The sequence below is a fragment of the Anomaloglossus baeobatrachus genome, chromosome 9, assembly GCF_048569485.1.
Source record: "Anomaloglossus baeobatrachus isolate aAnoBae1 chromosome 9, aAnoBae1.hap1, whole genome shotgun sequence".
In the NCBI taxonomy this organism is placed as follows: Eukaryota; Metazoa; Chordata; class Amphibia; order Anura; family Aromobatidae; genus Anomaloglossus; species Anomaloglossus baeobatrachus.
In genome coordinates this window covers 22,756,126-22,769,273 of record NC_134361.1, presented here as the reverse complement: position 1 = coordinate 22,769,273, position 13,148 = coordinate 22,756,126, and the positions used below count along the sequence as shown (strand labels likewise).

Sequence of the window (13,148 nt, the reverse complement as noted above, 5' to 3'; positions counted from 1 at the left end):
ACAGAGACAGACAGACACACAGAGACAGACAGACACACAGAGACAGACACACAGAGACAGACACACAGAGACAGACACACAGAGACAGACACACAGAGACAGACACACAGAGACAGACACACAGAGACACAGACTGGGAGAGAGACAGTTCCTATCCATGGCAATGCTTGGGCACTACAGCTAGTTTCATATAAAAGCTAGTAACGGAAGCCACTAGATGATTGGACCGGTCACTTCTTTTAGCCGCGTCACGGCTTTTCAAGCCCAAAATGGTTAAAAAGTTACAAAAGACGGAACGTGTGCACAGCAAGTTGTCCTGACTCTACGGTACATGTGATACCCTTAGATTGTGCTGATATATTGGGGTGTAGAGTATATGAGTACGGTCATCCATAGAGGCTCGGCACAGTGATGGTGAGAGGACGGGAAGTAAAGTTCGGACAGGCGTCTCTGGAGGGGGAGAATCTTCCAGAACAAAAGGGTCAATCATTCAAAGTTAAACTCTCGTATCCGGATATCAGGGAGTGTTGAGCGCCCCATGTACTCAGGGCGGGAGGATGACATGTCTGCGGACTCTCCCATGCAGGCCGGTTCTTACTCACCGGTGCTGACATCTGTAGCCGTTTCCTCTTCTCTCTTAATGGCGTCTTGCCGGTAATACTCCTCTTCTCGCTCCGTCTCTTCCACTTTGACAATAATCAGATTGTCGACCTAAAACAAAAAGGTGGTAAATAAAATACAGTATAATGCTGTGATGGCTGCTTGTGGCTCGTTATGTCCTCGTCATACGATTCTTCTACCTGCGGGTCCTGAGCATTTTCTCCTGGACTGTCCTTAGAAGACACAGGACGGGGACAACTCTCTGATTTGGGAATATTCTTGTTTCCATCTGTAGGAAATATGTACAGGGTTACTGAACACGAAGAGCACCAGATGTGCCAAGAAAGATAGAGGCCAAAATAGTGTCAGTATATAATACAGGAGAGCGCAGCCTGCCCGACCAGGCCGGACCGAGGCACAAGACTGAAAAAGACAAAAAAGAAAACTGCCCAATTTAGGTTTATGGACAGTCTCTCACCCGGTGGTGTGCGGGGCCGGTGCTCCTCCATCAGGACGTCCTTGTACTGGTCCTTGTGTCCCTCCATATACTCCCACTCCTCCATAGAGAGATACACGGTGACGTCCTCACACCTTACAGGGACCTGACAGAGACAACCCGTCATCCCCCAGACACATTATATACCGCCCCGTCATCCCCCAGACACATTATATACCGCCCCGTCATCCCCCAGACACATTATATACCGCCCCGTCATCCCCCAGACACGTTATATACCGCCCCGTCATCCCCCAGACACGTTATATACCGCCCCGTCATCCCCCAGGCACGTTATATACCGTCCCGTCATCCCCCAGACACGTTACATACCGCCCCGTCATCCCCCAGACACGTTACATACCGCCCCGTCATCCCCCAGACACGTTACATACCGCCCCGTCATCCCCCAGACACATTATATACCGCCCCGTCATCCCCCAGACACATTATATACCATCCCGTCATCCCCCAGACACATTATATACCGCCCCGGCATTCCCGGCAGCGCTCACCTCTCCGGTCAGCACCCGCAGGATCTTATTGGTGATCTCCAGGATCCTCTGCTCGCTGCTCCTCTCATGTGTCGGTGATGGAGGCGCTATGATGGAGCCGCTGATCTCGCTCGATCCATGTTTCTTCAGGACGGTGTAATCCTGTGTACAGACAGACGCACGGACACACATCACTCATCCTCTCGCCCCATCTTTATCCACACAGGGAGGTCCTATCACCCTTCTGTCAGGCCCTCACCTCTCCCGTCAGCAGGTAGATGATCTCAAGGGTGAGGTTCAAGATCTGCTCAGCCATTGTCTGACTCCGGTGACTCGTCTCCATCCTGAATTGTTCAGTCATCAGGACCATTATCGTGACAGAGTCCTACACAGGAGCCTGGAGAGAGGACAAGGCAAGCCATACGATGAGAGGGAATAAGGAAGAGATCTGAGAAACCTGGAGACTTTGAGGAAAGAACCAACTTGATTTACGATGGTTCTTTGCACTGGGAGCCTTCAATAAGAAAGGAGCCAGGAAACGTGAGTGATGGAGAAATGTGAACGAGCAAAATAAATGATAAATGTAGCATTGTAGGAACCACCATGATCACCAGTATGGGGGCCCAAAGTCCTCCATTACTCCTCACTGGACAACATGGAGGAAGAGTGATCCATGTGGATATTATAATCTATTACTAGAGAAACCAGAGGTGCTGAGGTAAGAAGAGGCTGCTCACACTGCTGTCCAATCTGTCTATATGTTTTAATAATGGGAATAGCAAAGCTGATGAGGTAAGAAGAGGCTGCTCACACTGCTGTCCACCCTTCTTTCCACCATGGCTATCTGATCAAATACTGGAGATATCAGGAGTGTTGAGGTAAGAGGAGACTGCTCACACTGCTGTCCACCTGATCTAATACTGGGAACACCAGAGCTTATGAGGTAAGAATAGGCTGCTCAGACTGCTGTCCACCCTTCTTCCCACAATGGCTAGCTGATTAAATACTGGAGATATCAGAAGTGCTGAGGTAAGAAGAGGCTGTTCACACTGCTGTCCACCCTGCATATCTGATCTAATACTGGGAACACCAGAGTTGATGAGGTAAGAAGAGGCTGTTCACACTGCTGTCTACCCTGTGTATCTGATCTAATATTGGAGGCATCAGGAGTGCTGAGGTAAGAAGAGGCTGCTTACACTGCTGTCCATCGAGTCTATATAAATGCTGAGTAACTGCTGTGCACCATGTCTATCTGATCTAATACTGGGAACACCAGAGTTCATGAAGTAAGAAGAGGCTGTTTACACTGCTGTCCACTCTGTGCATCTCATCTAATATTGTATATACCAGTGGTTCTGAGGTAAAGCGAAGCTGTTCACACTGCTGTCAACCCTATTTGATCTAATACTGGAGATATCAAAAGTGATGAAAGTGATGAGGTAAGAAGAGGCTGCTCACACTGCTGTCCACCCTATGTATCTGATCTAAAATTAGATATACCATGGGTGCTGAGGTAAAAAGAAACTGTTCACGCTGCTGTGAACCTTATTTTATCTAATACTGGAGATATCAGGGGTGCTCAGTTACGAAGAGGCGTCTCAAACTGCTGTCAACCTTATCTGATCACATACTGGATATATTAGGGTGCTGAGGTAAAAAAAGGTTGCTCACACTGCTGTCCACCGAATCTGATCTAATACTGGAGATACCAGGGGTAATGAGGTAAGAAGAAGCAGTTCACACTGCTGTGCACCCTGTGTATCTGATGTAATACTGGAGATATCACGGGTACAAAAGGTAGGAAAAGTCATCTCACACTGCTTTTCTGATATAATACTGTAGATATTATGGATGCTGAGGTAAGAAGAGGCTGCTTACACTGCTGTCCACCTTGTTTATCTGATCTAATATCAGAGGTACTCAATTTGGAGAAACCACTTGTTATATTATTTTTTTGAGCCGTTTACATTGTAATAAACCAATAAGACAAAAACAAACAGCAGCAAGTTTGAACATTTTGCTTATAAACCCAATTTAAAAATGAGGGCTATACATTTTGATGGCAGGTGTAAATGGTGCCAGTGCTGCGCTGCTTCTCTCAGGGCAATTGTTAGAGTACAACATCAGAGTGTAAATAATATACACACCAGCTGTAATACGTATTGAACACGTCATTAATTTTCCAAGTAAATATATTTCTAAAAGGTGCTATGGAGATGAATTTCTTACCAGATGTCGGTAACAACCCATCCAATTCTCACAGGCAAAGAAATCAAACAATAGATGTCCATAAATTATGTGTAATAATGAGAAATGACACAGGGAAAATATATATATGTCGCGCCCAGGGATGTGGGGTACTCTGTCCCCGGCAGTGTCTCTCTGGGGAATGTCACGGTGGTGGCCGTTGCCCGGTTCCGTGCCCTGGGCCCTTTTTGCAATGGGGGTGTATTTACCGGGGATTAGAATAGTGTTCACACGTGACGCTACTTGCGGGTTGCGGCTATGTAGATGGAGCCGCTGCTGCACAATGTCCACTGCTGGGGCTGGTGTTAATGGCAGCCTGGATGGTAGACCCACCGCAAGCAGGGCCGGGCCCCAGAGGATGGGTGATGTGACGGGCATCAGAAGAAGGTAGTCCACACCAAAATTCAGTGCAACTGGTTCTTTCCTCACTTTCTGGTGGTAACTGGTCACCCGAGGCCGGCGTGTTTCACCTTCAGGTCCCTTCGTCCCAGTGCTGGTTCAGTTCTCTGGTACCTTCTTCCCCTGCACCTGTCTCTGATAAATGGGTCCCCGTGGTGTAGAGTAACTGGGGGTCCCCGTCCGGTGGTTTGTCCACTGCTGTCCGTATGACGGTAGCATGTGGGGTTGGAGTCGAACAAGTCATTACCTGGCCCTGTCCCCGGTTCTCTCTTTGCTACTGAGTCTTGGATTATTTAGGGTCAGTGAGGTCCTTAATGGTCCCCTCGCTGTGCAGATGTTATCAGGCCTGCTTGGAGCTTTATCCCTGTCCTAGGGTCCTGTACCCAGTTGGTGTGTAGTTCCGAGAGTACTTCACCAGCAACTACTCTCCTGGGCACCAGGTTACTGTCAACCCGAGTCAGTGCGTCTCCTCACGTCTACCTTCACTCCTCTCTTACTACTGTCCAACTACTCTCCACAGTCTGCCCCTACCACCTGATTGTCAAGTGGACTGAAGTCACTCAGCTCTAGACGGCCATCCATTGGTCTGACCCTAGCTGTGCACCATTGTATGGGGGATTGTTGGGGAAAACTGGGATTACCTGGAGTTTTTCTGTGTGACCGGCACTGGTCTTCCGGGGCCCTAGGGGGTAGGCCCTGCATTCTGGTGGGGATGCAGAACCTTGTAGCTCCCTGAGGGCTTCAGGGGTGCAACATATACAGACACACACACACAATGAACCGGCTGCTACGATCACCGGATCTACCGTCTGCCACCCCATTATCCTGGAGATTGTAAGCCCGCTCCCCACTTTTCTTCATTTTAATTCATTGCAATTTATATCTGTATTTTGCATGCAACCCCCCCCCTCTCATATATACACACACATACATATACTGTGTGTGTGTGTGCGTGTGCATGTGTATGTATATATATATATATACACACACATTAGATTGTAATACCCGGACAAGTCATTACCTGGCCGTCTGCACAATCCGCAGAGAATAGGAGGCGACGATGGAAACATGCACTGATCCCTCCAGAGATTGCAGCTCACCCTGGATGAAGGACCTGTGATGATGTCACGATCATGTGATCAAGCACGTAATGACATCACCAGCCCTCACCCTCCCCCCCTCCTCACTCCATCTGTCTGGTCACATGATCATGACATCATCACATATCTATCTCTAGCCACTGAGATCACTACATACGACCTATAATAAATATTTGGGAGATTGCGCTTTTTACCCCTGCACACACCTGAGGACATTTTGCAGTTTTGTTTTATTTTTTTTTTTTTTGCAGACTTTTTTTATGCAAATTTTAACCCCTTAGTGACCAGGCCATTGTCACTTTAGGCAAATAACTCTGCAACGGTCGAACAAATCTCAGTGATTTTTGAGATATTTTTTTTCATCATTTATTGCACTTTTACGTCGATGGTAAATTTAGGTCGATGTTTTTTAATTTTATTTATAAAAAAAAAAATGTGAAATGTAACTTTTTTTTTTTTTTTTTTAAATGAGCAATTTTTAAAATATGAATGTTTCTACCTTTATTCCAGAATCGCAGCACACAAAATAGTGACATTCTCCTTATCTCCGCCTTTCATCGGCCACATTTGTCAAATGTATTTTGATTTGTTAGCCATATTGCTTTTTTTTTTCCAAGGAAATTTACAAAACTTATTTTTTTCTAGTGTGGGAAGGATTTTGGCAACAATCAGGACCACACAGCTTAAATTAGGTTATTAATGGGGTAAAAGAGGGCGCCCCTATGCTGTAAACTATCTAGATGCCGCTGTCACTCCCACGCTGTTAACTATCTAGATGCCGCTGTCACTCCCACGCTGTTAACTATCTAGATGCCGCTGTCACTCCCACGCTGTTAACTATCTAGATGCCGCTGTCACTCCCACGCTGTTAACTATCTAGATGCTGCTGTCACTCCCACGCTGTTAACTATCTAGATGCTGCTGTCACTCCCACGCTGTTAACTATCTAGATGCCGCTGTCACTCCCACACTGTTAACTATCTAGATGCTGCTGTCACTCCCACGCTGTTAACTATCTAGATGCTGCTGTCACTCCCACGCTGTTAACTATTTAGATGCCGCTGTCACTCCCACGCTGTTAACTATCTAGATGCCGCTGTCACTCCCACGCTGTTATCTATCTAGATGCTGCTGTCACTCCCACGCTGTTAACTATCTAGATGCCGCTGTCACTCCCACGCTGTTAACTATCTAGATGCCGCTGTCACTCCCACGCTGTTAACTATCTAGATGCCGCTGTCACTCCCACGCTGTTAACTATCTAGATGCCGCTGTCACTCCCACGCTGTTAACTATCTAGATGCCGCTGTCACTCCCACGCTGTTAACTATCTAGATGCTGCTGTCACTCCCACGCTGTTAACTATCTAGATGCTGCTGTCACTCCCACGCTGTTAACTATCTAGATGCCGCTGTCACTCCCACACTGTTAACTATCTAGATGCTGCTGTCACTCCCACGCTGTTAACTATCTAGATGCTGCTGTCACTCCCACGCTGTTAACTATTTAGATGCCGCTGTCACTCCCACGCTGTTAACTATCTAGATGCCGCTGTCACTCCCACGCTGTTATCTATCTAGATGCCGCTGTCACTCCCACGCTGTTAACTATCTAGATGCCGCTGTCACTCCCACGCTGTTAACTATCTAGATGCTGCTGTCACTCCCACGCTGTTAACTATCTAGATGCTGCTGTCACTCCCACGCTGTTAACTATCTAGATGCTGCTGTCACTCCCACGCTGTTATCTATCTAGATGCTGCTGTTAACTATCTAGATGCCACTGTCACTCCCTCGCTGTTAACTATCTAGATGCTGCTGTCACTCCCACGCTGTTAACTATCTAGATGCTGCTGTCACTATTGACAGCAGTCTCTAGGCAATAAATCGGCCACAGTCGGTGACCCTGATCATGGTTGATACAGCAGGATGTCAGCTATAGTTAACAGATGACAGCTGCTGCATTTTCACCCATTGTTCTCCATCTTCTCCTCTTCTGAAGGAAGACCACACTCTCATCAGAGTGTTATTTGCATAATCAACCAGATTCTTTCAGATTAGAGAATATACGATCATTTGCACCGGTCATAAGGGTTGGTGCACATGAAACATTTCTGCTGCGGACATCCTCCCCCGGGAAAGCGACTGTGAAATCCAGATGCAAATTTTGTTACAGATATAGTACCATTAGACTGCACTCTTACCCCTTTGCATTGCTAAAAGAGAGCCAGCACGATCTGAGAGAGGCATGCATCATATAAAATGTGCAAATACACAGATTTATTCCAACTGTACTATAATACAAAATGAGATTTTTAGCAAATAATTGATCAATTCTTTGAGCCACCCCTGCCACGTCACGTCCTTTGCATTGTTGAGGACTTGAAAACCACAGCACCAGTCAATTACCATCGTAGATGCCCTTCCCAGCATGTGCAGGCCATTTCTTACAAACCTATAAGCAGCGCTGATCCTGAAATACTTGACACATTTACCACCCAGAAAATCGCATGATTTTGAAATCAGTCATCTAGTCCATCTTAGAGAAAGTCCAGATCATGGGCGGCACGCTGGCTCAGTGGTTAGCACTTCAGTCTTGTTGTGGCTCAGTAGTTAGCACTGCAGTCTTGTGGTGTCTCAGTGGTTAGCACTGCAGCTTGTGGTGGCTCAGTGGTTAGCACTGCAATCTTGTGGTGTCTCAGTGGTTAGCACTGCAGTCTTGTGGTGGCTCAGTTGTTAGCACTGCAGCCTTGTGGTGGCTCAGTGGTTAGCACTGCAGCCTTGCAGCGCTGGGGTCCTGGGTTCAAATCACACCAAGGACACCATCTGCAAGGAGTTTGTATGTTCTCCCTGTGTTTGCGTTTGTTTCCTCCGGGGTCTCCGGTTTCCTCCCACACTCTAAAGACATACAGATAGGGACTCTAGATTGTGAGCCCCAATGGGGACAGTGTTGTCATTGTATGTAAAGCGCTGTGGAATTAATAGCGCTATATAAATGAATAAATATTATTATTATTATTATCATAGTTCTCCATTCTAGAGAAGAGCAAATCAAGTTTTGCAAAAAATTTGGCTTTGCCCAATTGTTTTTGCAATTAATTTTCTGGAAAATCAAACAACATAGTGACCAGACAACAATTTTGCAGGATTATTAAGAAAATTATACACACTACTGACTGCTGATAAGGACTCTTCCCAGATAGGAATTGACCATAAACCCTTGGCACACAGAAAGGCCGTGACCTGTGAATACTCAGGGAGCTGTGGCCAACCTGAAGGAGAGAGAGCAACAAACTGTAAAATGGGAGGGGTGGATTGCAAAGCGGAGAAACCTCTGGTGAGGAGAAAAGATGGAGGTCGGCGTCCTGGATGTCCAGCGAGGATCAGGTGTCAAGGGAGGAATTTTGGTTGAAGACTGCTAATGGAGTCTTCGTCTGGGATATCCAGAGACGGTGCCGTATTAGCTGTATATCAGAGCCGATATTAATGTATCAGACCATAATAAACACACAAAGAGGCGATCAATTAGGTCCGAATTACAATTTTATTCGGACCCAATTGATCGCCTCTTTGTGTGTTTATTGTAGTACTTTTTGCGATTTGGTCCTTATATTGTAGTCTCAATTCTGCTTACTATATGGTATTTCTACTTTTCTATTTTATCGATATGCAGATTTTTTTCATGCCAATAATTATCTATGTATCAGACCATGAATACATGAGACATGTTCTCCTTGAGCCAGCATCACCAACTAACTCGTGTATTCGATAGATCCAATTATCCAGTAAGCATGAATAACCTTGAAGCTAGACAGGGAGTACTTTTACTCCTTAATTTCTCACAGCACATTGCCTGCCTCCCGTACATTCCTTCTGTATGAACATTACTGATAACACTTTTGCAGCTTCACATTCTGGCTTCATTATCTTTGGTTAACTCCTTCATGACTATACAACTTTGAATTATACTATAGATTTGTGCAATGGCTACATAGACAGACCGATTATTATACAACTACATCTATATTTTGATTATTTATATACACAGATATTCTTATTACGTTTGAACAAACAAGCTATAGCTCAGTGCCGCCTCCACACTGGAAGTTTCCGGGTTTATGGAGGCGATGAGCTACTGAGGAGACTCAATCCTGAAGTGTTGAAGCCAAAAATGTTTATTGAGACGTTTCACATTTCAGGTCCGGTATGAGGAAAATGAACCTGCCCTCCTTTTTGGTAACCACACCCAGTGGGGATGGGTACGATAATTACAGACTGAGGTAATGCGAAGAAGGCCAGGAAAAAAACAGAAAAGAAGGGAGAATGGGGAGGACAAGATCTGAAAACTAGCTGATGATGGTTTGAGGACACAAGAAAATCTGGCCACTTGTGCGGGTGTGAATTATTCTTAATGACACCAGATGTACTATTCCTTTGTTCTGCAAGTTAAGGGACTTGAGCCATTGTTTCTTGTGAGACTGTCTGGTGCTCCCTTTTGTCTGCGAATTCATGGAATACCTGCTTAGTCCCAAGCAGTGTATTAGATTGCATCATGTGAAGGACAATTATGCAGTTGGATTGAACTAGTGAACAATAAGGGAACAGCCATGATTATCTCCCACAATCCTGTGGGGTACAATGCCCTGAAATGGGAGGAGGGGGATATAAAAAGGGGCCAGTGTGATTCTACAGGACCTCAGCCTAGGAACCATGGTTGCAGCTGGTGGATTACAGAACTGCTCCACTTCCCAACACTGAGCCCAAAATTTTGTTAGAGAACCCAGGTTAGGATAATCCGGTCTCCTTGCTACATATCTCGCTATGCTCAGTTGGCTTCTTAAGCCTTTTGCTACTTCCTCTCAGTGGTGCTAGCTAAAAGTGGGTGCTGCTGACTGGGGTAGTTGGTCCTGGAACCCCTAAAGTCGCTGAGCTTCTAGTACCTGGGAGCCGACGGAAAAGTGAGACTGTCACATGCACCATGGTGTGTCCTTGCTGGGAATGTACTATATGGTGTTGACTGTTGGTGACCCAATAAAGTCTTACGGTAGCGTGGTCCCCCCACCCTATGTCCGAGTAGTGTTCTGCCCATGGCAGATGTACTGGCGTTCAGTGGGAAGAGCCCCAGCCCGTGCGGTCCCTCTAAAGACAGCCAGGCCAGCGGACAAGAGCCCCCATTGACCCTCGTGTCTCCAGATTTGGTTGCAGAAATAACCTCTCTAATCCACATGTGAACAGCAAACAGCCACGAGTCCTGGCAATGGAGGAGCAGCCGCTCAGCTGAAAGGAGCTCGTCTGGAGGCACCCGATCATGAGAAAGAGGAGTCTGTGCTCCTGGACTTTGCAGTCCTGTCAGGTCGGCTATGGGGAAGACAAGATGGCAGCAGGATGATTTTATTCTTCTGAGGAAAGGACATATGAGCAAAAGGAGTTAATGGTGTGTCTTGTGGCCATGGTGGGATCATATTGGTCTATATTGTAGGAGCAAAGTGCTCTTGCCTCAGGTAGCTTCAGAAATACTATCTAGTCTCGACCTGAAAAGGCAACACCCAAGAAGGTTAGGCCTGCAATGGATTTCTTGGAAGCGGAGACCGCACTCCAAACCTTAAGTCAAAGAAACCTGTGGATGGCCACGATGCTGACGAATGCCCGAGAAGAGGATCTGGAGGCTTCTAGAGAGGCAGCGCTGAAGTAATCACCTACATGTGTGATCTGATTAGGTATGTCAGCAAGTTCTGCGGCTGGGGTGACACAGAGGAGGCCCCGGTGTAGATACTTGGACCAGGCAGAAATTATCTTAGTGATCCAGTTGGTTGCAAAGGCCAGAACGTGGCGGCAAAAAGCGACTCAGCCAGAGACTCAATGCACCTATCAGTCAGATCTTTCAGAGATTCAGCATCTGCCAGAAGCAACGTCATACACTTATAATAACCGAGAGACCGGCCGACACCGTCCACCTTAGGGGAGGAAGACAACGTGGGGAGAAAGGTGGCTGAAAAGGGGTAAGGAACATCCAAGTGCTTACGTCTCTGGGCTTCCATTCCCGCCTTAGGACTTGGTCATATTCAGGTTACGAATGTATCTCGGTGAGTATGGTACCGGCCTCCTTTATGTGCCGATGCCAGCAGGGCAGCGACGTTTGTGGTATCGGAGTGTCAGACTTATGATTTCAGCAGCCAACGCTCAAGGATACTGTTCAATGGAGCACCCAAGAGACAGAAGGTCGGTGTATGTAAACTTAGCAAAAATGTGCTCTTTGTACATTACTATATCATACAGTGGAACCTTGGATTGAGAGCGTTTTGCAAAACAAGCAAAGCTTTCTACAAATGTGTAACTTGGTTTAAGAGCAATGCTTAGCAAATCCTCACCGAGCACACTTCCGGGTCCGTCCTTTCACCGAGCTCTGACCCGCTCTGGAGGTAACTTTAAGTACATATGTGCTGTATAATACCATTGTACAGCACAGTATATACTATATAGCATGTCTATTACTTTGCATTTGTGGATACGTTATTGTACTTTCTTATTGATAACCAGTGTAGCCCATTGCTTATACTGTACCTCCCGCACACCAACAATTCTATTGTAAGCTAACCTACAGTTTAATTTGCTTTATATGATTTTACTGTGCAGTATTTTGTATTAGTGTACTGTAATAATTTTATATGAATACAGTACATTATATTGTGCGGCACGGTGGCACAGTGGTTAGCACTGCAGTCTTATGGTGGCTCAGTGGATAGCACTGCAGTCTTATGGTGGCTCAGTGGATAGCACTGCAGTCTTGTGGTGGCTCAGTGGTTAGCACTGCAGTCTTGTGGTGGCTCAGTGGTTAGCACTGCAGTCTTGTGGTGGCTCAGTGGTTAGCACTGCAGTCTTGTGGTGGCTCAGTGGTTAGCACTGCAGTCTTACGGTGGCTCAGTGGTTAGCACTGCAGTCTTGTGGTGGCTCAGTGGTTAGCACTGCAGTCTTGCAGCGCTGGGGTCCTGGGTTCAAATCCCACCAAGGACACCATCTGCAAGGAGTTTGTATGTTCTCCCAGTGTTTGCGTGGGTTTCCTCCGGGTTCTCCGGTTTCCTCCCACACTCCAAAGACATACTGATAGGGACTCTAGATTATGAGCCCCAATGGGGACAGCGTTGCAGTATGTTACAGTATGTAAAGCGCTGTGGAATTAATAGCGCTATATAAATGAATAAATATTATTTTATATTACTGTAATAAGTTTGTATAAATACAGTAAATGTTTTTGGGTTGTGGAACGAATTGTCTGCGTTTCAATTATTTCCTATGGGAAAATTTGCTTTGATAAGAGTAACTTGATTTAAGAGCAAACTCCCGGAACCAATTATGCTCGTAATCCAAGGTTCCACTGTGTGTTTATAGCATATTCACAGGATGTGCCGTACATTTACAATACATTCATCCTTCTGGAGAACCAGCTCTGACACAGGCCGCTGTCAGTGCGGAGGCTGCCAGAATATTATATATTTGTATGGAAGTTTCCCCACTGACAGATCTTTGCAATGGGGCCCCGTTCTCGAGGCAGATGAAGGCCCTAATGGTGAGACCTGCATCCACTACACACTGATGACAATTCCACAGGACATACATCATGGAAATATCCCATTAAAGTGACATGGAGCCACATCGTTTTTGACCTGAAATAAAGACTGAGAAAAACTATGCCAAAATGTTGTGAATTCCAGCGCCCGCCGGCCCCAGGACGAGACATTCACGCACCAGTAAAGCGCTCGTTCCGCTCACTCATTTATTACACGCAACAAAACCTATATGTCTTGGAAACGTCCCC

The 13,148-nt window shown here is 46.2% G+C and overlaps 1 protein-coding gene across 1 annotated transcript in view; it reads right to left on the bottom strand.

Moving 5' to 3' along the window:
* Positions 1-5,332, bottom strand: part of LOC142251730 (uncharacterized) — a 56,256-nt gene extending 50,924 nt beyond the window's left edge. The window contains exons 1-6 of the mRNA XM_075324786.1: positions 5,258-5,332; positions 1,850-1,987; positions 1,612-1,752; positions 1,079-1,202; positions 801-889; positions 603-711 (exon numbers count right to left, since the gene is read on the bottom strand). Of these exons, the coding sequence (XP_075180901.1) occupies positions 603-711; positions 801-889; positions 1,079-1,202; positions 1,612-1,752; positions 1,850-1,960 (574 nt within the window). The 5' untranslated portion in view covers positions 1,961-1,987; positions 5,258-5,332. The remainder of the gene's footprint in view (positions 1-602; positions 712-800; positions 890-1,078; positions 1,203-1,611; positions 1,753-1,849; positions 1,988-5,257) is intronic.
* Between the last annotated feature and the right edge of the window lie 7,816 nt (positions 5,333-13,148).